The 26,887-nt window shown below is 46.0% G+C and overlaps 1 protein-coding gene across 8 annotated transcripts in view; it reads left to right on the forward strand.

Annotated features, from left to right (window-relative positions):
- The first annotated feature begins 13 nt into the window (after positions 1-13).
- Positions 14-26,887, forward strand: part of Zc3h18 (zinc finger CCCH-type containing 18) — a 38,582-nt gene continuing 11,708 nt past the window's right edge. Inside the window, exons 1-10 of one of the 8 annotated variants that reach the window (XM_075977510.1) lie at positions 108-197; positions 4,918-4,966; positions 6,196-6,800; positions 8,186-8,270; positions 9,176-9,247; positions 17,705-17,853; positions 18,137-18,229; positions 18,960-19,117; positions 21,849-21,966; positions 23,416-23,684. In XM_075977510.1, the coding sequence (XP_075833625.1) occupies positions 6,210-6,800; positions 8,186-8,270; positions 9,176-9,247; positions 17,705-17,853; positions 18,137-18,229; positions 18,960-19,117; positions 21,849-21,966; positions 23,416-23,684 (1,535 nt within the window). In that variant the 5' untranslated portion in view covers positions 108-197; positions 4,918-4,966; positions 6,196-6,209. Of the gene's footprint in view, positions 198-311; positions 1,144-4,917; positions 4,967-6,195; positions 6,801-8,185; positions 8,271-9,175; positions 9,248-17,704; positions 17,854-18,136; positions 18,230-18,959; positions 19,118-21,848; positions 21,967-23,415; positions 23,685-26,887 lie in introns of those variants that run through there. The other 7 variants (XM_075977509.1, XM_075977514.1, XM_075977511.1 and 4 more) reach the window with 7 other exon arrangements.

A 26,887-nucleotide genomic window follows, 5' to 3' on the forward strand; every position in this document is an offset into this window, starting at 1 on the left:
CCCGCCGGCCCGCAGTAGGCCGTCGCGGCCTGATGACGTCGCACAATGGCCGGCCCCCGCGGGTAGTGGAGCCCGTTTGTTCCGCCCGCGTCGTGCCTGAAGCTAGAACCAGTGATAAGTGGAAAGGCCGAGGAACGTCCTGTCCACGCCGCCCCCATCCCAGCGGAGCCGTGGCCGCCTCCCATTCTCGCACTGAGGTAAGCGGGGCCGGCGGGCTGTGAGGAGGAGGCCGCCCCAGCGGCGGCGGGAGCGAGGCCCGGGAGCCCGGCGCCGCCTCCCGAGCTCGGGCGCGCTCCCGGCTGTGCGCAGCCGCGGGCCGAAGCGCGGCCCGGGACAGCGGACAGGCGCGAGCTCGCTTCGGCCTGGGACGGCCCGGCGCCTTAATGCGCCGCGGTCTGCCATGGTGAACTTGGTTTTCCTGAAGCTGTCATTTCTCTTCCGGGCCATTCGGCGTGGCACATGTTCGCCGCCTACAAAGGGGAAGAGGAGCACGCAGGTTGGCTCGGGAGGAGGCCCGCCTGGACTGTCGGCGGGCTCGACGGAGAACTTTGAGCTCTCTGGAGCCTCCTGCAACTTGCTCTCGCAACTTCAAGTGTGCACAGGTTGGACGTACCCACTGTGCCCCGAGAGGCTTCCATCTCTTTAGGAAGTGTAACCTCCTCGCCTCTTGGACTGGGAGCTCAGAGACACGGAGTCTTTGGCGTAAAGTAGCAACAGTTGTGGTGCTGGAGGAAATTAAACTAAGACTTAACAGTCTCGCTGCTGCTGGAGATTTAGTTTCCCCCGCATACATTGACAGCCGCGTTTGCCAGGCACAATAGTAGCTTTAAATGAGCTCTGTTTAGGACTTATTTGCAAGAATGGGTAATTCTTCAGACCCACTTGGGGAACATGAAAGAGGGTGTTTGGTTCATCTTGACATTTCCTGTCCCAAGGCAGGGTTTGAGATTCTCAACCCCTAGGCCAGCTACCATTTCTGAGCCCCGAGAGGAGAATGTGTTTGATCTGAGAGCTTATGAAGCCCAGCCAGTTCTGGAACCAGTTCACTATGCCCCAAAGCCTGAAACTCCTCTTCAGTTGTAGGTGGGGAATGCACAAACACTTTAAGAGAACTTTGTGGATTTACTTCACAACACCCAGCAGGTAAGCTCTTGCCTTGCCCATCTTTAAAGAGATACCTTGGCATCTACAAAGGTGACTACTCCTTATCAGAGAGTTTTTGGTTGAGTTTACGTCACTTTGGAGTGGTGTTTGTCAACAATCCTGACATTCTTGCTGTATACATTGAAGCTGTGAACGAGGATTTTAAGCAGGCACAATAGAGCTTGGACATCAGCATAGGACCTGGTCTGTTCAATGTAGTTTCTCATAGCTGGGCATGGTATCCCACACCTTGAATCCCAGCATTTGGGAAGCAGGGGTGAGAGGATCTCTGAGTTTGAGGCTAGCCTGGTCTACATAGTGACAGCTGGAGTATATAGTGAGGCCTTATCTCAAGAAAGAAAGAAGTTTCCCACAAGTTGTGTTTGTCTGTTATTGATCCCCCTTTGCTGAAGCCCATGCGGAACACCTGTCTCAGTGGTCAGCCGCGTAAAGAAATTGGCTTCATTTAATAGTCTCACCGCCTCCAAGCGGTAGTTTTTTGTTTGTTTTGTTTTGTTTTTCAAGACAGGGTTTCTCTGTAGCTTTGGAGCCTGTCCTGGAACTAGCTCTTGTAGGCCAGGCTGGTCTCAAACTCACAGAAATCCACCTGCCTCTGCCTCCCGAGTGCTGGAATTAAAGGTGTGTGCCAACACTGCCTGGCTGACCAAGAGTAGTTTTAACCTGGGTTGGCAGCTCACCAGGCCAGGCTCTTAAGTAGTTTGTTGCAGTTCTTAAAAGCGACCCAACTATGAGGAGAGTGTGACATTACTGTTCTGCCATTAGTAGTGTGGTTGGAGTCAGTTTGGCCTCCCAGAACTCCCAGATAGTACAGTGTGTGGTGTATAGGCTACTGAGGGCCAGCCCTTTGAGACCCTCCATCCTTTCTCATCCTGAAGGAGTGGGAAGAGTATATGTGTTCTGTCACTGTGATACATACCTGAGGAGACAAACTCCTACAGAGAAAAGGTTGATTAGTGGCACACACCTGTAATCCTAGCAATCAGAAGACAGAAGGCTGATCGCTGTGAGTTTGAGGCCAAGCTGGTCTGCATAAAGAGTTCCAGACATAGAGAAACCCTGTCTCAAAAAGAAAAATTTAAAAAAAGAAAAAAAAGGCAGGGGGAGAAAAAGCATATTTTGACTCTCGGTTTGGTGTATTCTAGAATCTAGACCATATTCAGTTGGTAAGGTAGCCAGAGTGTGATAGAGCAAAACCACTCACCCTCTTGTTAAATGCTGGGGAGCAAAGAAAAGATTGAATTCCTAGTAGGCCTTACCTGTCAAAATTACCTACAGAAAGATTCCTGCACCTCTTAGTAGTGTGTCCCTAGGAACCAAGACATTAACACTTGGCCTTTGGAAATTTAAGATCCCAACTTAAAGTTGAGGGAGAGACCTTCCAGAAGCTTTCAAATAAGCTGTTGGAGTTTATATGGTAGGTGCAGTTAGATAAACAGAATAATGTACAATATAAGAAACAAGATGCCTAACGTGGAGTGGAATTTGGGGGTTTTGAACTGCCAGAAAGGGAGAGAGACTTTGAATGTCCAGGCTTGTTCATGCCTGTCATTGGTTGTTCAGAACAGCCTGTGATCCCGAGTCATCTTGCCTCCCCCACCCCCTACACACACACCAGGACAGCCACAGGTACTTTCAGGCCCATTAACCGTACCACTTTATGGTATGTGAAGGCAAAAACCACCTTCACAAAACAGAAGTCAACTTACTTCTTGTGACTTACTCCTATAAGTAACTGTAAATTCACCTGGAGGGCATGAAGGTTTAGTGGGCATGTACACAGCACACCAGCCTTTCAGATTTCTCAAGCTAGTCAGCCTGGCTGTGTCTTTGTTGTGAATGTCTAGTGCATTGATATTTGGAGGGAGGAAAAGACAGAGCCCGCAGCTTTGTTAAGACCCTAGTTTATTCATGGTCTGTATCCAAAAAGAATTTATAGTAAAACTTCAGTAGCTGGGACTAGAACTAATTCCATCTGTGGTCTGGGAACACAAGTTCAGAATGCCCAAATGATGGTCCTGAGACATACACAGTAGCCTTCCCTCCTTCACCAGCCTGCTTCTTATTAAAGTTCAGCTGTTTAGTTGGGCACTCTGTCTCCATTTCTTACCATAGAATTTCCTTTCAAGATTTTCAAAATGTGAAAAACAACTCATTAACCTAATTTAACTGGAACCAAAAGCAAACCAACTTGTACCAGGGCCCCAGAAAAGGGCTGTGACCAAGTTAGAAGGTCTTGTAAACCATATATAAGATAGTATGTTACAAGGAGGGTAGCATCTTGGAGCTGGACTTTGTTTTCTACAGTATGGGTGTAAGACTTCCAAATTAGACAGGACATTTGGTTTTGTGGAACAGTTGATTTAAAAGATAACTTTGTTTACAAGGTTGCCTTTAGCTATAAAATACTAGAATAGGAATTTTTGGGTTTCAAGTAGTGCATATGAGACTTCGTAACAAGTTCCACATGACTGACTTCCTGTGGGTACCAGGTGCTACCCCTAGGCAGCTAAAGAGATGAGAGGTCCCTGGGCCTCTATGAAGACTTAAAAATATACAATGTAATAAAAACTGCAAAGCTAGGGATCAGATATTACACACTAAGGAATTCCTGTCTTCCTTAGTGTTGATATATTAGGCTGTTGTCCTTGGCATTAGCTCGATTTAATTACTAAAATTCTACCTATCCACACTAGCGCTTTGCACCAACTTTCTTTAGTGGAAAATCACAGAGCCCTGTCTACATGATATTCACCCTTGCCCACTTCAGGACCCTCACTGCACTCTGTGGAAATCAGAGTGTGCACATAGCTTTTGATTTTGCTCTTACTGCTTTTTGCTCGCTCTCGCGCTCTCTCTCTCTCTCTCTCTCTCTCTCTCTCTCTCTCTCTCTCTCTCTCTCTCTCTTTCTCTCTCTCTCTGTAGTTCATTGTGTAATCCAGGTTGGCTTCAAACTCTCAACAATCCTCTTGTCTCATCCCATAAATCCTAGGTTTCCAAACTGACATGTGTTTATTATGCCCAGGTAGGATGAGTTAATAATTTCCTTCAATATTTCTTCCTCTGCCCTGTTGCTAAATGAACAGAAAACCTTGACTGCTGTGTATTTTTGAGTAACTGTGATGGTTTTGGTTTTTCCAGACAGGGCTTCTCTGTGTATTCCTGGCTGACCTGGAACTCACTCTGTAGAGCAGTCTGGCCTCGAACTCACAGAGATCCTCCTGCCTCAGCCTCCTGAGTGCTGGGATTAAAGGCATGCGCCACCAACACCCGACAGGCTACAAGTTTTTAAAAATACAAATTCGGGTTCTGAGCTGAAGCTTGGTTATAGGGCACTTACATGGCATATGTAAGATCCAGAACTCAATTTTTAGCACAGTGCTCACCCCACAAAGTGCATAAGTTGAAACATACATTTTATCTTTAATAGATAAATTTAAAGTTATATAAATATAATCTATAAAGATCATAAATATAAAGCCAGGCAGTGGTGGTGCACGCCTTTAATCCCAGCATTCGGGAGGCAGAGGCAAGCGGATCTCTGTGAATTCAAGACCAGCCTGATCTACAGAGTGAGTTCCAGGACAGGCTTCAAAGCTACAACAGAGAAGCCCTGCCTTGAAAAAAAGCAAAACAAAGAAACAAACAAACAACAAAGAACATGAATATATGTACCTCTAAACACATAGTGATCCCAAAATGAGTAAATTGTGTGTTTTGCTAGGTACCAAACAGCCTGTTTGTGTTTGTTTCCAGCCTCAGAATATAGAATCAGATAAACTCCAAATTCTTCTTCCTTCATGAAGTAAGTTGGTGTCTGTTGCTGCTGCGATAGCAATGCTGGCTACTGAGTGCTATATGTGACATCTATACTTACTTACTCTCTAACTCGCTTTTAAACCAAGTGCAGCCATGTGCTTTTTTATTGAGTCAGGGTTTTGCTGTGTAGTGTGGGGTAGCCTCCTGCTCCCAAGTGCTGTAATTATAAGCATGTGCTGCTACACCACGCAGAGCAAAGTGCTTTCTGTGAGTTGTGGAGGGGAAAACCAGAAAACATGTGCTTCGATTATATGATTAAATCTGGATTTGTAGAAATAGAAGTGAGTCTTCTAAAAAGGAAAAGGTTTGTTTTTTGGGGGGGGGGGGGGTTCGAGATAGGGTTTCTCTGTAGCTTTGGTGCCTGTCCCGGAACTAGCTCTTGTAGACCAGGCTGGCCTCAAACTCCCAGAGATCCGCTTGCCTCTGCCTCCCGTGTGCTGGGATTAAAGGCGTGCGCCACCACCGTCCAGCAGAAAAAGGTTTTTTATTTAAAAATATGACTTAAGGGCTGGAGAGACATCTCAGAGGTTAAGAGCACTGGCTATTCTTCCAGAGGTCCTGAGTTCAATTCCCAACAACCACATGGTGGCTCGCAACCATCTATAATGAGATCTGGTACCCTGCATACATGCAGGCAGAATACTATATACATAATAAATTAAAAAAATCTATCTATATCTTAAATGTCTAAAAATATTGTCGTGATCCATTTGTACAACAGATAGCTTTGGTTGTTTGGGTTTGGGTATCACTGGTCCTAGAGCAGTGCCTTTGAAGAACATGCTGGAGGCTGGGTGGCAGGTCTGAATCTTAAGTACAGGGGAGGAATTGAAGAGGTGACAAGAAGCTGTGCTTGATAGGCAGAGTAAGAGAAAAAGGGTCAGTTGAAAACCACGGCTGACCTAGGGTGCTACCTCATTCCACCGTAGAAAGTTTCAGTAGTCATTCCCGTGAATCCCAGTAGCTGCCCTTTGCAGTCCATGACTTACTGTTCAGTTCTCTTCACCTGTTCCGGCTGCAGGCAAGAGGAAGGACTGAGTGGAAGCCAACCGTTCCTGGTGGAGTTATGCGCTGGCATTCCAGGGGGAATTGTGTGGGTTTGGGAGGGGCTGTATGGAGCAAGGGCAGATTGGGTCCTTCCTCCTCCTCAGGGCAGAGGGCATGTGGGTCAGGAGGATAGGCCTGTGCTGAGTCTGTGCTGTCTGTCTTTTGCAGATCTGCGGGTCCTGATGGATGTGGCTGAGAGCCCTGAACTGGATCCTCACTCCCCAGAGGATGAAGAGCAGCCGGCGCTCTCAGATGATGACATTCTGAGGGAAAGTGGATCTGAACAAGATTTGGATGGAGCTGGGGAAAGGGCTTCTGATTTGGATGATGAGGAAAATACAGCTAGGGTGCAAAGCCAGGAGGAGACTCACTCTGATGAAGAAGACCAAGCCAGTGAGCCCAAGTCCCAGGATCAAGACTCAGAGGCTCATGAGCTGAGCAGGGGCCCAGCAGGATCTCTGTGCGAGGAGGGGGATGATGTTGAGGAAGACCGGACAAGTGACCTCAGGGATGAAGCTTCCTCAGTAACCCGGGAACTGGACGAGCACGAGCTAGACTATGATGAGGAGGTCCCCGAGGAGCCGGCTCCTGCTGCCCAGGAGGAGGAAGCTGAGAAGGCTGGGGCAGAGGATGAGGAGGAAAAGGGGGAAGGTGTTCCCGGAGAGGAAGGGAAACCTGATGTTCAGAATGTGGGAGAAAAAGAACCCACAGAGGCTGCCAAGGAGAAGAAGAAAGAGGATGACGATGGAGAGATTGATGATGGAGAGATAGATGTGAGTATGGTGGAGCAGGCAAGGACCCTGGCCCTTCAGCAGACATTCTTGATCCCGGAGAAGCAGACTCCCTTGTTCCTAGAGAGATGGTCAGTGGTGGGCTGGACCAGGCATGCAGTAAAATGAGAGCTTGTACTGAGATAGGAAAGGAAGTGCTCACAGTGGAGAACAGAAGGTAGGCTTGTGCAGAGAGCTTCTATCAGTCGCCACAGAGCATCTGTGGACCCCAGAAGATGCCTTCTTTAAATCTGACCTCCACTGTGATTCTTGCTTAGTACATGCATTGTTCTTTTCACAGTCTGAGGTGATTGTTGCATCACCAGACTCCCTTCTCAGGTGCAGTCTCCTAGCCAAAGACCTGCTTATCTTCAGACTGCCCTGTAGGATAAGCATCTCTCAGGCAGTGCCCCTACGTAAGTGTTGAGGAATGCATGCATTAGACTGTGGGTCAGCTGCATTGGACACTTGCTTATTGGTGTGTGCCGGCAAGGATATTCTTGGCAGCTGACCTTTAGTGAGTAACGGGTCCTGCAGAGCAGGTGTGGCTCAGCATCCCCCTGCCACCTCAGGAAAGCAAGGATATCCTTACTGATCCCTCTGACCTGTAGAAGCACTTCTGTGTCCCAGGAATACCTTGGTTAGTTTCACCTGCAGGATACCAGGAATAGCCCGAATGTGTTGGACTTGGGGTTGCTCTCTCACTTACTGTCATGGCTTTGTTCTGCTTTTGTCTTATGGGGTCAGCAGGCCAAGACAGGAAGCATTTTTGCTTACTCGTCTGGATTTTGGGCTATCCAGAGAACACAGGACAGGAGTACTACAAGGAGTCTCAGCGACAAGGCTGATGGGCATAGGTTGGTGGGACAGGCCCTGGGCTCAGGGGTGGTTGGGAGATCACAGAGCAGTGGTCAGGTCTTGGCTCCCTGTGAGAACCCTGGGAATACAACTTAGGTTCTGTTGTCCAAAGTTTTTAGATCTCTCTAAAATGATGGTGAGGTAAAGAAGAATGAGCCACAAGGTGGTATTGCCCATCACAGTCACCTGACTTCCCTCATCAGAGACAAGTAGTGTTCAAAGGGCATGGAATACTAGGTTTATACACTGCTAGTGTACAAAGTAGTAAAGACCAAAGTGTGACCATTGCCTGCTCACAGTTGATAGAAACAGATCAAAGCTCTGCCCTGAAGTGGAGCCCATCATTCCCACAATATTCTTCTGAGGTTATAGGTGATGGGGAGACCATCTGTTGTGTAGCTGAGCATTTCAGATTGAGCCTTTGGATAGGCGGATGCTTCCCACACCCATCTCTGTGCTGCTGGTCTGGTGGAGAGGTGTGGTGGGCAAGGTGGGTCAGCTCACCTCCAGATGACTGTCCTCTGTTTCAGGATGATGACTTGGAGGAAGGCGAAGTGAAGGACCCCAGTGACCGGAAGGTGAGGCCTCGCCCCACCTGCCGATTCTTCATGAAAGGTAATTGTTTACCTCCAGCCTCTGCAGCCATCTATGTAGCCTCTGCTTTCCTGGGGCCGTGGTGGTAATTCATCCTCATCCAGGCATACTGTTCATGTCAGTGAGGCTTCATGGGACTAGACTACAAGTTGGTGCTAGTGACAGTGGTATTGGTGGTAGACAATAGACCCTTTACTGGTCCTGTCCTCACCTTAAAAACTGCTTTGGAGGAGAGCCTCCTGGTGTTCTTACCCTGTAGGTTTCAGGCCTACTGTTTACAGCAGACCCAAGGCTGCAACAGACAGTAGCAGTTTCTGCATGGTCAGCTGTTCCACTGTTAGCATTCCCCACTTCTGTAAGAAAGAGCCACTTTTTACAAGAGAGAACAGAAGCAGGTCCTTTGGTGGGGAGTGGTATTAAAAGGGTAAAGGAGAGCCTCTGGGGGCATTCCTGCAAAGGACTAGGACAGTTAAGTAGCTTCAGCAGGGGTATTGAGGTCTTGCTTACTGATCTGGACTTACCACATTACAAGTAATGTGATGCTCTAGCTTTGTAAAGCCTGGGAGGGATTCAGAAATGAAGTTAAGGCCAGACAGTGGTGGCATGTGCCTTTAACCCCAACACTCTTGAGGCAAAGACAGGCAGACCTCTGAATTTAAGGCCAGCCTGGTCTACAGAGAGAGTTCCAAGACAGCCAGGGTGGTTACACAGAGAAACCTTGTCTCAGAAAGAAAGAAATGAAATTAAGAGTCTCCAGTCTGCAAGATTTGCTTGGATGTGCTGCAGTGTTTGGGGTATATTTCTCATTGAGCAGTTTCCTTGGACAGATAGGAAGGTGTTTTCTCTTGCGCGTGGATGACTTTGCTCGCTGGCCAGCCTGTGTGTGCAGTCTAAGTTCACAAGAGCTTCCTGTACTTCTTTTCCAGATGTTGTGACACCATTATCCACTCTTCTTCCACCAATACCAAATTCCATACCACTCAGAGGCCAGGTTAAAGGTACAAAATATCCTGTGTTCACTCTCTGTTGTGCCTTAAAGTCCCCTGCGCCAGAGGCCAGACTTCTTTCTCCTGGATCCAGAGCACAGCTGGGACGCCAACAGGGAGGAGGCTTGAGGGACAGAGCTGCTGTGACCCTATCCTCCTTAGTGTCGTTAGAGCTGGGGAGGAGATGCAGGTTAAAGCCATGGCCCTGCACTTGAAGAACAGGAATTTCCACAGGTGGGCAGTGGAATCCTGTATTATTCATGGGGAAGGCTGTGTCCAAGAGTGATCCACAAACAGCCCTGTCCCTAAGGCCAAGAGATTCCCTGGTGATGGGACATTCATGAAAATCCTGCTCAGGCTCACTTCTCTGGGATTATGCTCTTGGGATGCCAACTAAAAATAGTTGGCAGATATAAGTTGCACAGTCAATTTTGTACATTGGGGGTGGGGTACACTGGTGACCTTCACTTGACATTGACCCAAGCACCCTAAGAATGAAAGGCTGTAATATACATCTTAATTCTTCAAACACTTTAATGTTTAAAGTGCTGTATTTCAGCCGGGTGGTGGTGGCACATGCCTTTAATCCCAGCACTCGGGAGGCAGAGACAGGCAAATCTCTGAGTTGGAGGCCAGCCTGGTCTACAAGAGCTAGTTCCAGGATAGGCTCTAAGACTACAGCGAAACCCTGTCTCGAAAAACAAAAAACAAAACAAAGTGCTAGTATTTCAAGAAATATAAGTGCAAGCAGGAGACCCTTTTGAACTAATGGCATGAGGAATAAATGTAGTCTTCCTCTGCAGACACGTAGATTATAGTGTCAAAAATCAGCATGCAGTATGTATCTGTACTTGGTTCTCATCAGTACTGCTCTCAGACTGTGTTGCACAATGCCTTTGCAGCTCAGAAGCTTACCAGTTGCCTGGGACAGGCTGGCAACATCAGCATGGAGTCTCTGGAGCAAGAGCCAGAGACTCACACCCTGGCTTAATTCTCAGAACTTACCAAGCATAGAACAGATGAAATGTATTGGAAATGCAAACCAGCTCTTTGTGAGACATCTGCATACACTGGGATGGGATTGTTGCCTGAATCGTCACACTGGGTGGGCACCGTGGTTACACTAAGCTGTGTTTAGGTTTTTGTAAGTGAGACTATGCCAGAGGGAGTTTTCTGCAGTCAAGAAGTGGGAAGCAGCTTAGAGTTTTTATTGCTTTGATAAAAACACCAATTACCAAAAGCAGGGGGGGGGATAGTATTTTAGCTTACAGTTTCATATCATAGTCCATTATCGAAGGAAGTAAGGGTAGGAACCTGAAGGTAGTAACGTTTCCATCCAGGGTGTTTCTAACCAGTGCTTCCCTTTTTCTCATCCTATTTATGGTATACAGAAGGGGAAAAAATGATGGAGCTTGCAGTTATCTGAGATCTCTTTATCATCATTACAAGAAATTTATTTTGATGCAATTTTTTGTTTGCCTACAAGTTATAAGCTTGGTGTTCTGTTGAAATCAGTTGATTTATCATTCTTATGATAGGGCTAAAGAAACCGTTTATTAAGAGCAGGTATGGTTCTTCGAGGACCCGGTCTAGTTCCCAGCACCCATGTCAGGCAGCTGACAACTGCCCATAAGTTGAGCTTTAGGAGGATCTGATGCCCTCTTTTGGACTCTGTAAATACTGTACTCAAACATGGGAGTGCACATACATACCTGCTGTGACACCCCCCCCCACCAAATCTTCAGCTGGACTGGTTGTGTGCACCTTTAATCCCAGCACTTGGGAAGCAGAGGCAGAGATATCTCTTGAATGCCAGGCCAGCCAGGGCTACAGATACTGACTCAAGAAAGAAAAGACCCTGTCAATAATGAGATAAGTTACTTTAGAAATAAAGCAAAGCTTGCTGTATTAGCAAGAATGTAGACCTGTGAAATCCTTGCACACTGCTGGTAGGAGAGTAAAAAACAATGGTAACTCCTCAAAAGGTAAGGGATAGAATGACTATATAGTTCAGCAAGTGTCTGGGTAATTTAAGTTGCTGTGATGAGATAGATACCATGACCAAAACAACTTATAGGAAAGTTCTGTTGGTGCTTACAATTTGAGAGGATGAGTCCATGAACTTAATGACAGAGAGAATAGTGCCAGACAGGCATAGCTCCGGAGTAGTGACTAAGCTTACATCTTTATCTGCAAGTAGGAGGCAGAGAGGGGCATTAACCAGGAATGTTACGGACTTTTGAAACCTGCAAGGCTACTCCCAGTGACATACCACCTAATCCATCTGATCTTTCCCTAACAGTTCTACCAACTGGAGCCCAAACTTTCAAATATATGGGCCTGTGAGGTTCATTCAAATCACCTCATTTAGTCCACTCTCTGGCCGCATTTGGTTTGTGGCCATATCATGCAAAATGCATTTGCTTCAATGTTAAAAGTCCCCAATGGTCTTTCATAGTCTCAACAATCTAAAGCAGCAGTTCCAACTTTTGGATTGTGACCCCTGGGGTCAGGGTAACCTTTCTTAGGTAAATATCTGTTGGGAAACACAGATACTTACATTACGACTCATAACAGCAAAATTACAGTTATGAAGTAGCAACAAAAATAATTTTGTGGTTAGGGATCACCATAACATGAGGAACTGTACTACAGCATTAGGAAGGCTGAGAACTACTGTATAGTTTATGTCTGCTGACTGAAGCACACTTCTCTTTTTTGGGCTTGTTTCACCCCCTGTCTACATTAGCTCTCCTTGGCAGATGCCCCAAGGCTTTGGTACCTCCATCCTCCTGGGGTATTCAACACAATCCAGGCTTCCCTTCCATAACCTCTTCCAGCCTCTGTGCAGAGGCTTACCTACCACACGCCTGGCTTTAGCCACTCTTCCTTGACTGTACAGAAGATTCCACAGCCCCTTTACTGTATCCTTCTTGATTTCAAAGCCAGAACCCATGCTGTCAAGTTTGGCTGCCTGCTTGGGGTGGAACCCGGTCCCCTCCTTAAATTGCATTTGTATAAACTTGATTTGTTGCTCTTTAGGAACCATAATTCCTCTGGCCTTTTCACATATTGTAAGACTAGCTGGGTGGGTTCTTACTCTAAGGGCTGTCTTGGAATTTCCTCTGCCTCTGAAATTCCACAGCTCTTCAAGTTAGCCTCAGACAGATTCTTAGAACAAAAAGCAGCTACATTATTTGCCAAAATATCACACAAATGCTCTGTAGCCCAGTTGTTAATATTGTGCCCATATGAAACCTTGAGCTGGGCCTCTGTAGTCCACATTGCTCTCAGCACTACTAGTAGTCTTCAAGTTCCTATTAGGATGGCCCATAAGCCCCATTTACAATATTCAAAATCTAGTTCAAGGTCCCAAAATCTTGCATATTTCTCAAATAAAAAAATAAATAAATCTTGCATGTAGGGTCTATCACAGCCGTAGCCCCATTCCTGGCACTACCTTCTGTCATAGTTACTTTAAGTTGCTATGATGAGACACCATGACCAAGGCAACTTGTAAAAGAGTCTGTTGGGGCTTCCAGTTTCAGATGGTGACTGTGTACATCACAGTGTAGAGGGCAGGCAGGCATGGTACTAGAGCTGGAGCTGAGAACTTCCGTCTGCAAGTAGGAGAGCTAACTGGGCTTGGTCTGGGCTTTTGAATCTCAAAGTCTTCTCCCTCCTCCAGCAAGGCCCTACCTCCTAATTCTTCCCAAACAGTTCCTCTAACTAGAGACCAAGCATTCAAACAAATAAACCTATGGGGGTCATTCTTTTTCATAATACCACAGCAAGTCCTCCTCTGTGTTTGTGCAAGAGAAATGAAAATGTGACTACTCAAAAACTTATGTGAGGGTGTTCTTGATTGCCAGCCAGAGTTGATTGATCTGGAAGCAGAGCTGCACCGTACATGGTGATTTAGGAGAGGGCACATTGGGCATGAAACTCAGAGCCTTGAGTCTGCAAGTTGAGTGCAAGACCACTGCGTTAAACCCCTTAAGGAGCTCCACTGTGGCTGTGCTGTTTAATTTTCCCATTTTATTCGTTCAGTTCTACCAGTGTCTGATGATGTCTGAGTCATTGGTTCTCTAATGTTCTGTGATGTACATCCTTTTCATGTGCTTATTATAGCCATTTGTGCATCTTAGCTGTGTTTGCTCACTTTTGGATCCCTGTGTTCTTCATGTGTATAAAATGTCATGTCTCAGAATGGCCTGTTGCCTTTGGGAGTCCCAGAAACCATTCAAGGACTCAGAAATTAGGCAGTTTTCATAGTGATATGCAACTAGTGGTAAGTAAGGCACTCCTACTGTGAGCGTGCATATGCAAAGACCAGACTTGCCTGTCAGAACGAAATAAATTTTGACAGGGATTTTTTTTTATTGTTTTGAGATAAGAGTCTCATTATGTAGACCAGGCTGACCTCAAACTCACCTGCCTCTGTCACACTCACAGGCATACACCCAAGTGCTGGATTAAAGGCATGCAGCACCATGTCTGACTTTAATGAGTTTGGGTTTTGTTGTTGCTGGGTTTTTTTTGTTGTTGTTGCTGTTGTCATCATTTTTGGTTTTTCAAGACAAGGTTTCTCTCTGTATCTTTGGAGCCTGCCCTGGAACTAGTTCTGTAGACCAGGCTGGCCTTGAACTCAAGAGCTCCACCTGCCTCTGCCTCCCAAGAGCTGGGATTAAAGACCTGCATCGCCATCTCCTGGCTTCAAGATTTTTAAAACCCAGTGAAGCACTTTGACTTTTATACACAGGCTGTATCTACTAGCTGTTTGCAGCTGCTTAGACTAGCTGAAAAGAAAACCAAGGCCTACTGAAAGAGGACCACTTTGTCAGAATGTGCGCTCTGGAAGTAAACCAGCGTTTTGTCTGGAAGGGTGGATGTTGTAAAGTTATCTTTGCTGTTCTGACAGGTGTTTTGCCTGTGGTGGTGATCATGCAACTGATGATAACCAGTCCAGCCAACAAATCACAGGCTTAAAGGTCTGCTCGTTTCTGGCTGGGTGGTGGCACACACCTTTAATCTCAGCATTTGAGATGCAGAGGCAGGCGGATCTTTGTGAATTCAAAGCCAGCCTGATCTATAGTGTGAGTTGTAGGACAGCTAGGACTGTTACACAGAGAAACACTTACCTCAAAAAAAGCCTAAATAAAAAAAATAGTATCTACCCAAGCATAAAAATAGAATTGCTGATATATGAACCACCAGTTAAGAAAAAGAACATTTCTTTCCATTGATACCCCATGTGTAGATAGCCCTCTGATTTCCAGAAATAGCTAGGTGTCGGTGGCCTACACCTTTTATCTTAGCACTTCAGAAGGAGAAGCAGGTGCATCTGTCTTGAGTTTGAGGCCAGCTTTTTCTACACACAGTGAGTTCCAGGTCAGCCAAGGCAACATAGTAAAAACCTGTCCCAAACAAAACAAAATTCAGAAGTTACACTGTCCCACCCAGCCTCCTAGTCTCCACCCTCCTGTTTCTTAGCACACTCAGAAGCAAATGACTATACTCATCTAAAATACCTTTATTTTTGCTTCCTTTTCCTTTTTTCTAGTTAAGAAATTAAGTTTTTAGGGGACAGAACAAATGTATGTGGCGCTCAGGACAGTCCATAAGAGCGGCCTGTGGTGACCAAACTCAGGTCATTAGGATGGGCGGACAGGACACACACTCTGTATGTTTTTTTCTTCTTCTTTAATTATGGAAGTCACATTTACTGATAGTAGAGCAAGTAAAACATAGGGCTAGGGATGTAGCTCAACAATAACGTACTTTCGCCAGGTGGTGGTGGCGGCACACACCTTTAACCCCAACACTTGAGAGGGCAGAAGCAGGAGGATCTCTGTGAGTTCGAGGCCAACCTGGTCTACAAGAGCTAGTTCCAGGACAGGCTCCAAAGCTACAGAGAAACCTTGTCTCGAAAAATCCAAAAATAAATAAATAAATAACGTGCTTTGTTCATGTGTACAAGGCCCTGAGTTCCATGCACCAGGTAAGGACAGTGTACCTTGAAGGCATTTCTTCACGGTCCCAGCAATAATAGTGCATGTCCCTCGCCCCCATGAAAGGCGGTTTACGGGGTTCCCTTACGCCTTGATCATTTGTCAATGATCATGGATCATTTGATTCATTTTAAATGAAGGGATATCTGCTCAGGCCGTGTAGTGGAGTGGCTGTTGTTGGAGCCATTGTCATTATTTAGGTGGTCAAGGGTTAATACTCAGCAGGGACCTAACTTAGCTTCCTGAGAACTGGGTTCTGTCATCCTGACACCGTCAGGATGACACTGCACCCCACCCCACCCCCGTTTCCTTTCCTCTGTTGTTTGCTTCTCCCTCCCATGCGTATATTCTTCTCTTCTTTCTGCCCAAAGGTTTGACTGTGAGATTTGACAGTGGGGTTGAGTTTTGGATTTGCATTTTTTGTTTGGTTTTGACATTTTAAAACAAATAATAAATGCCTACTTTTCTGCTAACTGGGAATACATTTTAGGTATAAATCATATACTTGATTTTTTTTTGTATTTTCTGACTTTCTATAATGAGCTTTTATTGCATTTTTTTAAACCAACTTATTGTGTATACAGTATTTTGCCTGCAGGCCAGAAGAGGGCGCCACATCTCATTACAGATGATTGTGAGCCACCATGTGTTTGCTGGGAATTGAACTCAAGACCTCTGGAAGAGCAGTCAATGCTCTTAACTGCTGATCCACCTCTCTAGCCCCCTTTTTTGTTACATTTTAATTACGTAAACAAGGTTGAGAGGTATTGATCGTGAGGAAGTGGATGATGTCTGCATCTGTCTTCAGCTCTGGGACTCAGAGGTCCAGATTCCTCTTACTTTTGCGAATCTTAAATACTTTCAGGAATGAAAAAAAGTATTTTATCATTTTTGTGTTTGCAGGGAAACAATTTGAGTGTATTTTTTGTTTTAGATTGATATGCTGTTTGTGTTGAGTTAGTTTTAACTCAGGCTTCGGTTGTCATGGTATTTAAAGATGAAACTTGCCTTTTTCTGAGGCACTAAGTGATTATTTCTACTTAACTACATAAAGGAAAATATGATTTGTTAGCAGAAATGTTCAACTAAAATATCTGTTCCAGACTGAATATAGTTTTTAATTTTTTAAGATTATATGTATTTGGATGCTCACCTTCCTAGACCTGGATTGGGGGGGAGGGCTTGGACTTCCCACAGCGCAGGGCACCCTGACTTTTCTTAGGACCGGAGTGGGAGTGGGAGTGGGAGTGGGAGGGAAATGGGAGGAGGGGAGGAGGTGGAAATTTTTAATAAATAAATAAATTTTTTAAAAAAGATTATATGTATTAAGCTAGGAAGTGTGTTTAAATCTTAGATACTTCTAGTAGTGTGTGCGTAGTACTTAAGGTGGTGCTTGTACATAGGAGTCACTGAGCGTTTTAATTTATTTTTTATTTTTATTTTATGAGCATTGATATTCTGCCATGTGTCTGTGAAGGTGTCAGCTCCTCTGGAACTGGGCTTATAGACAGTTGTTACCTGCTGGATGGGTTGCTGGGAACTGAACCCAAGGCTTACAAGAATAGCCAGTGCTCTTAACTGCTGAGCCCTCTCTGCAGGCTTTCCCTTATTCACACATTTTTTTTTTTTTTTAAGAACCAGAAATAATTCTAAAGTGGTTTGGAGAGGGCTACTCTGGGACAGAATCAGCAGAGATCTGGTAATATTTGTGCCTCCCATTGATTTCCACCTCAGCGTGAGTCAAAATGAATGTTCAGGCAGGCATCTGCTGAAGCTCCCTTGAGGCTCTAGGGTTGCCTCTGCCCTTAGCTCTAGAGACTCTCCGGCTTCTCTGCTTTTATCAGTGATCAGACAGTTGATATACCAATTGTCCCGTGGTATCCATGGGAGATTGGATCCCACATATCCATGGATGCCAAATCTGAGGATATCCAAGTCCCTATTACAAGGTGGTGTAACACATACTCCCCTGTAATTTAAGCCCTCCTTAGATAACTTAAAATCCTGGACACAGTGTAAGTCAGTCCTTTTTATACTGTATTGTTTAAGGGTGAAGACACAGAAATGTCTCTATATGTTCAATGCAACACAGAATATTTTTGATCTGTGGGTGGTGAATCCATAGATATAGAACCTGCAAAGTGACTATGAATAGGCCCTGGGAGTCCAGGCAGGGACTCTCATCAGGAAATGGTATCTCCTCGAAGTGCCTGGCAGACCCATTGGCCCAGACCAGCCCTGCTCACCGCTGTAGGACTGTGGTAAGACACCGTGTACACAGAGGGAGAAGTAGGCTGAGCTGTTACTGGCCTAAGGCTCTCTAGGAAAAGGCTCAGTGACCTGTGGGAGCAGAAATAGTTTGATGGGTGCTTCCCAAGTTGTCAGTAAGCATCCCAACTGCTGCCTTCCAACAGTTGGGCTCTTGGTATCTTTTCTCACTGGACTTTTGTTTCCCTAGGGAACTGCACCTGGGGAATGAACTGTAGGTTTATCCACCCTGGAGTGAATGACAAGGGGAACTACTCCCTCATCACCAAAGCTGAACCTTTCCCACCCAACGGTGCCCCGCCTCTCGGACCTCACCCATTGATGCCTGCCAACCCTTGGGTGCGTGAGCTCCTCTTCCATTCCAGCAGATGGAAACCTGAGTTCTGTCAGAATCTCAGGCTGAAGACAAATGTGTTCCTTATAGAACAGGCATCCTGTGCCTGAGAGTCAAAGAGTACCTGTTCAGGGCTCCTTGTGCTTGTGTAGAAGTAGCCTTGGATGTTCCAGGGCATGCAGGTGGTTGGGCAGAAGAGCTAGCTATGTGTGTCTTTTAAGTGTTTGCTCCTTATCTTAATATGTTTTTAAGTACTTCTTTAATATTTCTCTTCTCATTTTCTAATAGGGTGGGCCAGTAGTTGATGAAATTTTGCCTCCACCCCCTCCAGAACCTCCAACAGAGAGTGCCTGGGAACGCGGACTCAGACATGCAAAAGAGGTAAGAATTCAGTGCACATGGGAAGAAAAAAAGCACAGTGGTGACCCCTCTAGTGAGCCTGGCAGAGCTGGCAGAACGTTGATCCAGAGAGAGTGGAAACTCAGTGAAGCCTCAGAAGCTATGAGATTATTTCTGGGCTTAATAGAGAAGGAGAAATAATATTTAGCCATTTCTTCATGTTAGACCCAGTCACAGGCAAATCTCAGTAGGCCAGAGACTCTTCCTGGACACGGACTTAACATTTTAAGGTGTCATGGGCAGCCCAAAAGACTAATTGTCTCTGACCATTACCCTGGGCAGTGAGACAAACCCTGCCATTCTGTAGGATCTGCCTCCTGCCTCCTGAGACCCAGTGTCTGCTCTCTCAGTCCTCCCTTTGCTGCCCACTATGGCTCCCAACACCCACCTTGAACCAGTGTCTTTTGACATCCAGCCTCGGTTTCTTAGTGCCCAAGTTCTCTCAGTTCAATTACAGGGAGATTGAAATAAAGGCCTTGCTTACATGTCTTCTGGGGCCCTTGTGCTAATCCTAGATACTCACTTATACAAATAATTCACAGCAGACCTGTGTAGACCAATCTGAGGCCTGCAGAAGACTGGAGTCCTGTGTTTGCCCACACCCTTTGGCATTGGTGTTGGGCTTTGCTGCGGGTCTTGGGTTCCCTGTGTTTCTCCCAGTGACCTTGGAGATCTTTATTTCACACTGATGTCTATCTTCTTTTGGTGCTAGGTTTTAAAAAAAGCAACCATTCGGAAAGAGCAGGAGCCTGACTTTGAAGAAAAAAGGTTCACAGTAACCATTGGTGAAGATGATCGCGAGTTTGACAAGGAGAACGACGTCTTCCGAGATTGGAATTCTAGGGTCCCGAGAGATGTCAGAGATACGACGTAAGGAATCCTCTGCTTGCCCTTGCCCATTTATGTCCTGTCAGGAGTAGACACACACAGGTCCCTGGGGCTTCTGCGGAGGAGATGCATAAGTCCCAGGCTGGGAGGCTACCTCTGGGGTGCGCTCCCAAAGTTCTTACAGGCTCATTCTATGCCTTCGTCTCCTCACCTCTTCCTCAGTTACTTGGGGAATGAGGTTTTTTAAAAAGACTCACATGAGCTGGGTGGTGGCGGTGCGCGCCTTTAATTCCAGTGCTTGGGAGGGCAGAAGCAGGAGGATCTCTATTAGTTCAAAGACAGCCTGGTCTGCAAAGCGAGTTCCAGGACAGCCAGTACTGTTACACAGAGAAACCCTGGGATGGGAGGGATTTATGTTTATGTGTGTGTGTGTCCATGGAGATCAAAAGAGGGCACTGGATCTAGAGCTGGAGTTACAGGCTGTTGTTAACTTCCCAGCATGAAAATAAGAACCAAATTCATGTCCACTGGAAGAGCAGCAAGCAAGTGTTCTTAACCACTGAGCTACCTCTTCAGTTCCTGCCTCAGACATTTAGTGATGGTGTTTACAAATCTCAACAGAATGAGGAGTGGTGGTGCACTAGGGAGGCAGAGGCAGACAGATCTCTTGAATTTGAGGCCAGTCTGGACTACAGAGAGAGTTCTAGAGCAGCCAGAGCTACACAGAGAAACCCTTTCTCAAAAAAAAAAGAAACAAAAAATCCTCAACAGAGGAGTTATATAGTTCTGAGGACTAATGTCAGATCCAGGGGACAGTGTGGCTTTGAAGGTGCTACTCCTCTGATTCTTCACTGGGGACTCCGTCCTCATTGGGAAGGCGATGGGCCACAAGGGGGGGGGGGGCTTAGGACATGAAGATGCATTATAGCCCCTGCTGTCGAATCACTGTCTTAGTCCTGTAGGAACTCTTCTCTACAGTCCTTATCTGCCATTTTTGATTACTTTATTGGTTGAAAGGTATATAAAGAAGGAATAAGCAGTTGTGCATGAGCACCATTGCCTAGCCGCAGCTGCCCACTGCCTGCCCCCCCACACACACACACCCACACACACCCACGGCTGCCCTGGAACTCTTTCTTCAACGGATAGGGCAGGTGCTGGGTCAGTATGTGCCCAGGTGAGATCCACTAGGAGGGTGAAGAAGTAAATTTTGATGTATGGCATAGCTTTGCAGTCTATGATTTGAGTTACCAAATTCAGAAATATTGAATGAGAATTCTAAAAGTAAGCAGTTTGTAATTTTCATGAGTTCACTTACATTGTTAGAGTTATTCTGCTTTTAGCTAATTCCAGCCTTCCTAGATTGTAAGCTCTCTCACAGTACAGTGGTGAAGTTTTGAAGTGAGAGTGGTCAGGTGTCCACGTTGTTCAGTGGGACACTGAGAGGCCCCACCCTCGTGTGTCCGGCCTGCTCTCCTCCCACACTAAATGAAGCACATAAAATCCTGGAGCTCATTCGCCTCATCCCATGCTTCAGGTGTCTTCCCTGTTGTGGAGTCTCCTTAGCTGGGCTTGTGTCTCTTTCTCATGTGAACCAGACTGTCAGCATGTCTGTCTAGCCTATGAATATGCTCATTGGTTTTTTACTTGGGATATGCTTATGTCCCAGTGCAGGATAAATCAGCATGGTGATAAGGAGTACCCTGTCATGTCTTCTCACTTAGTTGCCTCTTTATGGACTTTCTAGAGTGAGATCTGCATTTCTGGTTGAATATGTGTCATCCCAAGCACCTGTCCTCTGCTGTTGTAAATGACTTCTATGCATACTGCCTCCTCATTAGCTGGTGAGCTCTATGTGAGGACATAGGTTTCCATGTTAGGCTTTTGTCCTTCGTTCTGCCTTTTTGAGGTGAGTAGGTGGATGGTTGTGTGAACTGGCTCTGTCATGGGCTGTTTAGGTATAGTGTCACAGGATGGCTGATGGAGACAGTTTCGCTGCGTTCCCACCTCTCTGGACTACTTTGCCAATCTTGCCTTTAGTGCCCGCACACACCTGCATGTGGTCACGGGTTCCACAGTATCCCAGTGCTCAGGGAATCCTTCCATGCTTCTCTCCAGCTTTGGTTTTAAAGATGCTGCTGTTGTTGTGTGTATGTGCAATGATGTGTAGTGTGTGGGTAAAAGTGCCATTGCACGTGTTGGGAGTCAGAGGACAGCTTTGTGGAATTAATGTTTATGGTTTCCTTGGACCAAACTCAAATCATCAGGCTTGTTCAGCAGTGTTTCACCATCTGAGCCATCTTGACAGTCCTTAAAGTACTTTCAAGAATATGTTTTTAGCCAGGTGGTGGTGGTGGTTCACTCCTTTAATCCCAGCAGTTGGGAGGCAGAAGCAGGTGAATCTCAGAGTTCGAGGCCAGCCTGGTCTACAGAGCAAGTTCCAAGATAGCTAGGGCTGTTATACAGAGAAACCCTGTCTTGGGGGTGGGGGAGAAAGAATGTTTTTATCTTATTGGATACAGAAGGTTTGTCTTTGTCTTCTTCAGCTGTGGAGGTTCACAGGGATTTTTCTCCCCAGATTGGCGTATACTTACAGTGATAGTGGGTATCCTGATGCTGACAGCCTTGTGTTCTTAGCTGTAGATACCACTTGGTCATGGTGTTTTGTTTCCATCATGTGGGGTTGGCTTCTGTTAGCTTGTCTTTTATGTAGAATTTTTGCTGTGGCATTCTTAAATGATATGATTTCCTTCTTTTGGGCCCTGTTTTACAGACTTGAGCCTTATGCAGATCCTTATTATGACTATGAGATAGAGCGTTTTTGGCGTGGTGGACAGTACGAGAATTTCAGGGTGCAGTATACAGAAGCAGAGCCGTATCATAACTACCGCGTAAGTATGACCCACATGTTAAAACTCTCCTCCTCCTTAGATGGGGTCTAACTATGTATCTTAGGCTAGCCTCAAATTCATAGTCTTCCTGCCTTAGCCATATAAGCAATGGTGTGTGCTTCCTCACCTGGCGGCAGTGAATCCTTCCTGTGGTATATTTCCTGGGTATCAAAATGTATAGTGCCACAGGTCCTGGATATGAGACCACGTTGGTCATGTAGGGAGCCACGGGCTAAGTTTGTGATAGTCTGACATCTGGTGGCCTTTCTTGGATTTATTGTTTTTGCCACGGTTTTGTAAGATTTGCTTGTAAGATATCAATGCCAGTTTTCAGGAGACTATCACCCTCATGAGTGTGTCTCTCTTGGAAAGCTCCTGAGTAATGTCCTCACCTGTAGCACCATTCTTGCTCATCTAGCCTGCTAGTTCAGGGTGTGCCCTGGCTGGCCTTGCCGTATTGCTGTGGTGAATATTCCTAAGAACCTAGTGTATGTAAAGACCATTCCCATCCAGAGTGCCCATTCCATCTTCACTGTCAGCCTGCTTGGAAAGTCTGCTCAAGGAAAGGCTTATTAGGAGCCCTTGAGCAGATATGTGCTGTCACACATAACTTATAGAAGTTATATGCCAGCTCTGAACTGTCACAGCACCAAACAGAGGTGGCATCCCCAAGAGCCCACCCCATATCCCAGAACCATAACCTTACAGCTTCCTCCTGGAGGTAGGATAACAGGGTACAGGTAGGTACCTGTTCTGTTGCGTCTACTAACACAGATGGTAAGAATGACACAGGAGTATGCACCGTGTCTCCTGAGGTCTCCAAAGGCCCAGAGCCTGTCAGCTGTGCTGTGATTGAACTACTTCTTAGGTTTTTATGTTGACTATTAAAGCAGGAAAACAAGTCACTGGCAGGCCATTGCATTAGGGGGTGTACACACTTCCTACAAGACAGTGTTCGTAAAGAACTGTGTTACTCTGTTGTGGGCCTGCCCACGTAGATAACCATTGAGACCTCCATCCTAAGAATGAGCTGGTCACCATGGGAGGGCTTGTACAGAGTTCATACCAGGCTGGTGTTGGCAAAGTTCTGGATTTATTTGGTTGTGGGTAACTTCACTCTTAAGTTGTATGCATTCCTATTTTTAACATGTATTTTCTTGTGCACGTGTCTATGTATCTTGTGGTACTGGGAATTAAACCTTTGGACATACTAGGTCAGTGGCTTTCAGATAGGCTCTCACTTGACCCAGGCTTGCCTTGAGTTTGAGATCCTCTTGCCTTAGTCTCCTAGTGGCAGGTCTTTGCTGTCAGGCACAGCTAACTTGTTTTAAGGAGAGACTTGGGAATTAAATGGCCTCCTGAGAGCATCCTCTTGCCTGCTCCCTGTTTTCTCTGCACTTCTAGCAAATGTTGTATAATTTGGCATCTATATTTGGATTTTTAACCCAGGAACGAGAGAGGGAACGAGAGCGAGAGAACAGACAACGAGAACGGGAGCGGGAACGAGAGCGTGACCGAGAGCGTGAGCGCAGACAGAGGGAGCGTGAGCGAGAACGGGAGCGTGAGCGGGACAAGGAGCGGCAGCGGAGGAAAGAGGAGTGGGAGAGAGAGCGAGCCAAGCGAGATGAGAAGGACCGGCAGCATCGAGACCGGGACAGGGACAAAGACCGGGAGAAGGACAAGGAGAAGCCGAAGCCCCGGTCCCCACAGCCACCAAGGTAGACCACCCCAATTTTCCTATTAGTGCATCTTGCCCTGTGGCCTCTTCGTAAGCTCTTGAGGCAACAGCTCCTTGCTTTTCTGGACCAGCCTGCCTTTGTAGGACTTGGTGTGGGTGTAGAGCCATTCACTGTGGGCTTTGTGTGTAGTTCCCCCCCTCTTAAATTGTATTTGCAGAAAGCACTGTGGTTGTGCCTCAGTTGCTTTTCCTTGGATTGTTGTCCAACATTGGGTTGTTGACACTTTTTGACAGTTGTAGATGTGAACATTTGTGTGAACTTTTGTATGTGAATGTGGATTATTTTTCCTTCTTCTTGATTACTTGTGGGAGGAGCTTCTGGGTCATCTAGTAACTAAAGACCTGCCAGACCATTTTCCAAGCAAGACACTTTCTTCATTTTTCCTGGCTCCTCAGCCCATGGTGCTGTCACCTCAGGGTGGATCTTCTGTATTTTCTGCAAGACAGCAGGGGTGGGGAATGGAAAAGTGAGATAAAGAGTCAGGGGCGGTGTGAATAACATTGTAAACATCAACATGCATTTTAGGCTTGCCAACCACTTGAAACAATACAAATGACTTTATTTCTATTTTTTTCTTTCTCTGTGTAGCTCAGCCTTGAACTTAGGGTCCTTCCTGCCTCAGTTTCACAACTTAGGGGACTCCATGCATGTGCCACTGTGCCCGGCTACTTTGTCATTCTTTCTACCCATCCCAGAACACATGGGTTTGGACTAGACTACCTTTGCTATCATTGTTACCAATTCTGTGTCTCTGGGTTCACTGGTTTATGAGTATGGTCTAATACAATTTCAGATTCTGAGTTGAAATGTTGTGGAAAAGCTATGCTCCAGTCCCTCACTTGGAGTTCAGGATTGGACTTGGGCCTTCTGGTTTGATCAGTTCATCAGTAATTTGAACTAAGTAGAGCACACAGACAGGATTTTGCTCTTGTATTTTTGTTTGTTTGGTTTTTATTGTGGTGGTGACTTGTTTGTTTGTATTTGATTTTTGAGGTAGTGTTTTACTGTATGGCTCTGGATGTCTTGGAACTAGGTATGTAAACCAGACTGGCCTTGATTTGCCACCTGTCTCCAGAATGCTGGGATTAAAGGCATGTGTCACCATGCCTGCCTGCTCTGGGTTTTGTTGGTGTTTTATTCAATTGGCATGTGTTGGCCTTCTGTGTTTTTAGAACATAGGGTGGAGAAATGTCAGTAGAAAATACTTACATCCCTAGTGTCTGGTGTTATATATGTGGGACTAGAAGAGAGGACCAGACAGCAAGTGGCAACTTAGGGAAGAGGGCCATACCATAAGAAGTCATGGTAAACCAGGGTAGAGAATACCTAGGACTTCTACTCCTGAGGCCCTTCCAGAGGGAAGAAGGAATTGCTGAGCTCAGAGTTTTAGCCTGTAGAAGTCATCCATGTGTGGTAGAAAACATTAGCTGCTCACATAATATGTGAGCATGAAGAGATGTGGTGGGTACCATCCACTGAGATGAAGGCACGGTGTATGCACTGTGACCAGATGGGACAGTCCTGGGGAAATCTGTACAGTTTCCTGGGAGATAAGACAGAGTACAGGTTCCTTGGGTGTTGGCAGATTGAGGCAGGAGGGAAGAATGAAGGGAAGAACCCACATGCTGTGAGTTCCCTCTTCCTGTCTTTATTGGATGTTTAACCCTCCTGATTTTAGAAGTGACTTTCCATCTATTGCTCTTTATTCTTTGACCCCAGACTTGGCAGCTGTCCAGGTTGGAGTTCCCAGACACGTGGGGTGGCTACTTTGCTCATCGGCAGTTTACTTCCTTGTGCCACCCTTGGCCCGTGTGCTGCCAGCCTCAGCATTGACTGGGGCAGCACAGCTGACCCTTGCCCTGCAGAGGCTCCGGTAGCCTTGAATGTGCGACTGTGCTGCAGGGAGGTAAGAGGGTGCTGCAGCTGCACAGAAGGTCAAGGTCAGAGATCACCCGTGCTGTTATTTTTTTTCCCACTTTAGAAATATCTGTAAATGGCAAATTTGTCCTTGTCTAGCAGCTTCCTGCTGTAGCTCCTGGTCAGCATTTCTCCCTTTGATGCATACAGCCCTGAAACAGGCCACACACAGTGAGTGGGCTGTAGGGGCACCTGTGGAGAGGTGTTCTCTCCTGTAGTTTTGCTTTCTAGGTCTGATGGGGTAGCTTGGTGGTTATCCCCCACTAAAAAGAGGGTTCAACACAGTTTTCTCAGGGTGTCTTGGGAAACAAAAATACAGCGTAGTCACTCCTGCAGGCTTCAGGCGTGGACCCTCACTGCTCAGAGTGCAGCTCATGTGTCAGCAGGATAGTGTTAGCCTGTCGGCTCAAAAGCTTGACTACCTTCATGCATGAGCTTGGTGATCATACATGTTCTCTGTTGCTAAACTTTTTTTTTTTTTTTTTTTTTTTTTTTTTTTTTTAGATTTATTTATTTATTATGTATACAACATTCCTTCCATGTATGTTTGTATGCCATAAGAGGGAACCGGATCTCATTATAGATGGTTGTGAGCCACCATGTGGTTGCTGGGAATTGAACTCAGGACCTCTGGAAGAGCAATCAGTGCTCTTAACCTCTGAGCCATCTCTCCAGCCCCCCTCTGTTGCTAAACTTGTTGGCAGTGGTGGGCATGTAAATGTTGTAGCTTTTTTCTCTAAATGTTACATGAGCATTTTCTTGGGTGAATTTGGTAATGAATTTTTTAATGATGGTTCATCCAATCATTCCTCCCAAAGACCCACCACTAAATACGGGGCTTATGTTGGATACCCCTGTCTAAAGCCACTAGCATTTCCCATGGTTTTATCCACATAGCCTCTCATTTGACCTTGATTATCTGTAGCTCTGACTGAGGATCAAAAGCCCCCACCCAACCCCCATTCTTGTAGCCCAGATTACCACCTATTATTTACCTACATACCGTGGCTTTTTAAACTTCTAGTATCTTTATTTTCTTTTTTAGTGATTGAATTCTTGGTACACACATGCTAGGAAGACACTCTACCACTAATCTAAATTTCTACCCTCTTAAATACCTTTTAAAGGAAGTTTTACATTATTGCTATAAAACAAATACCAGATCACAGAGTCACGGAATAACGTCTAAAGTTGGGTGCCATATTGTCACTCTCTCACACATGGACATGGTGGACAGCCCTCCTCCTTGGAAAGCCTTGAGTCGG

Source organism: Microtus pennsylvanicus, chromosome 6 (genome assembly GCF_037038515.1).
Source record: "Microtus pennsylvanicus isolate mMicPen1 chromosome 6, mMicPen1.hap1, whole genome shotgun sequence".
In the NCBI taxonomy this organism is placed as follows: Eukaryota; Metazoa; Chordata; class Mammalia; order Rodentia; family Cricetidae; genus Microtus; species Microtus pennsylvanicus.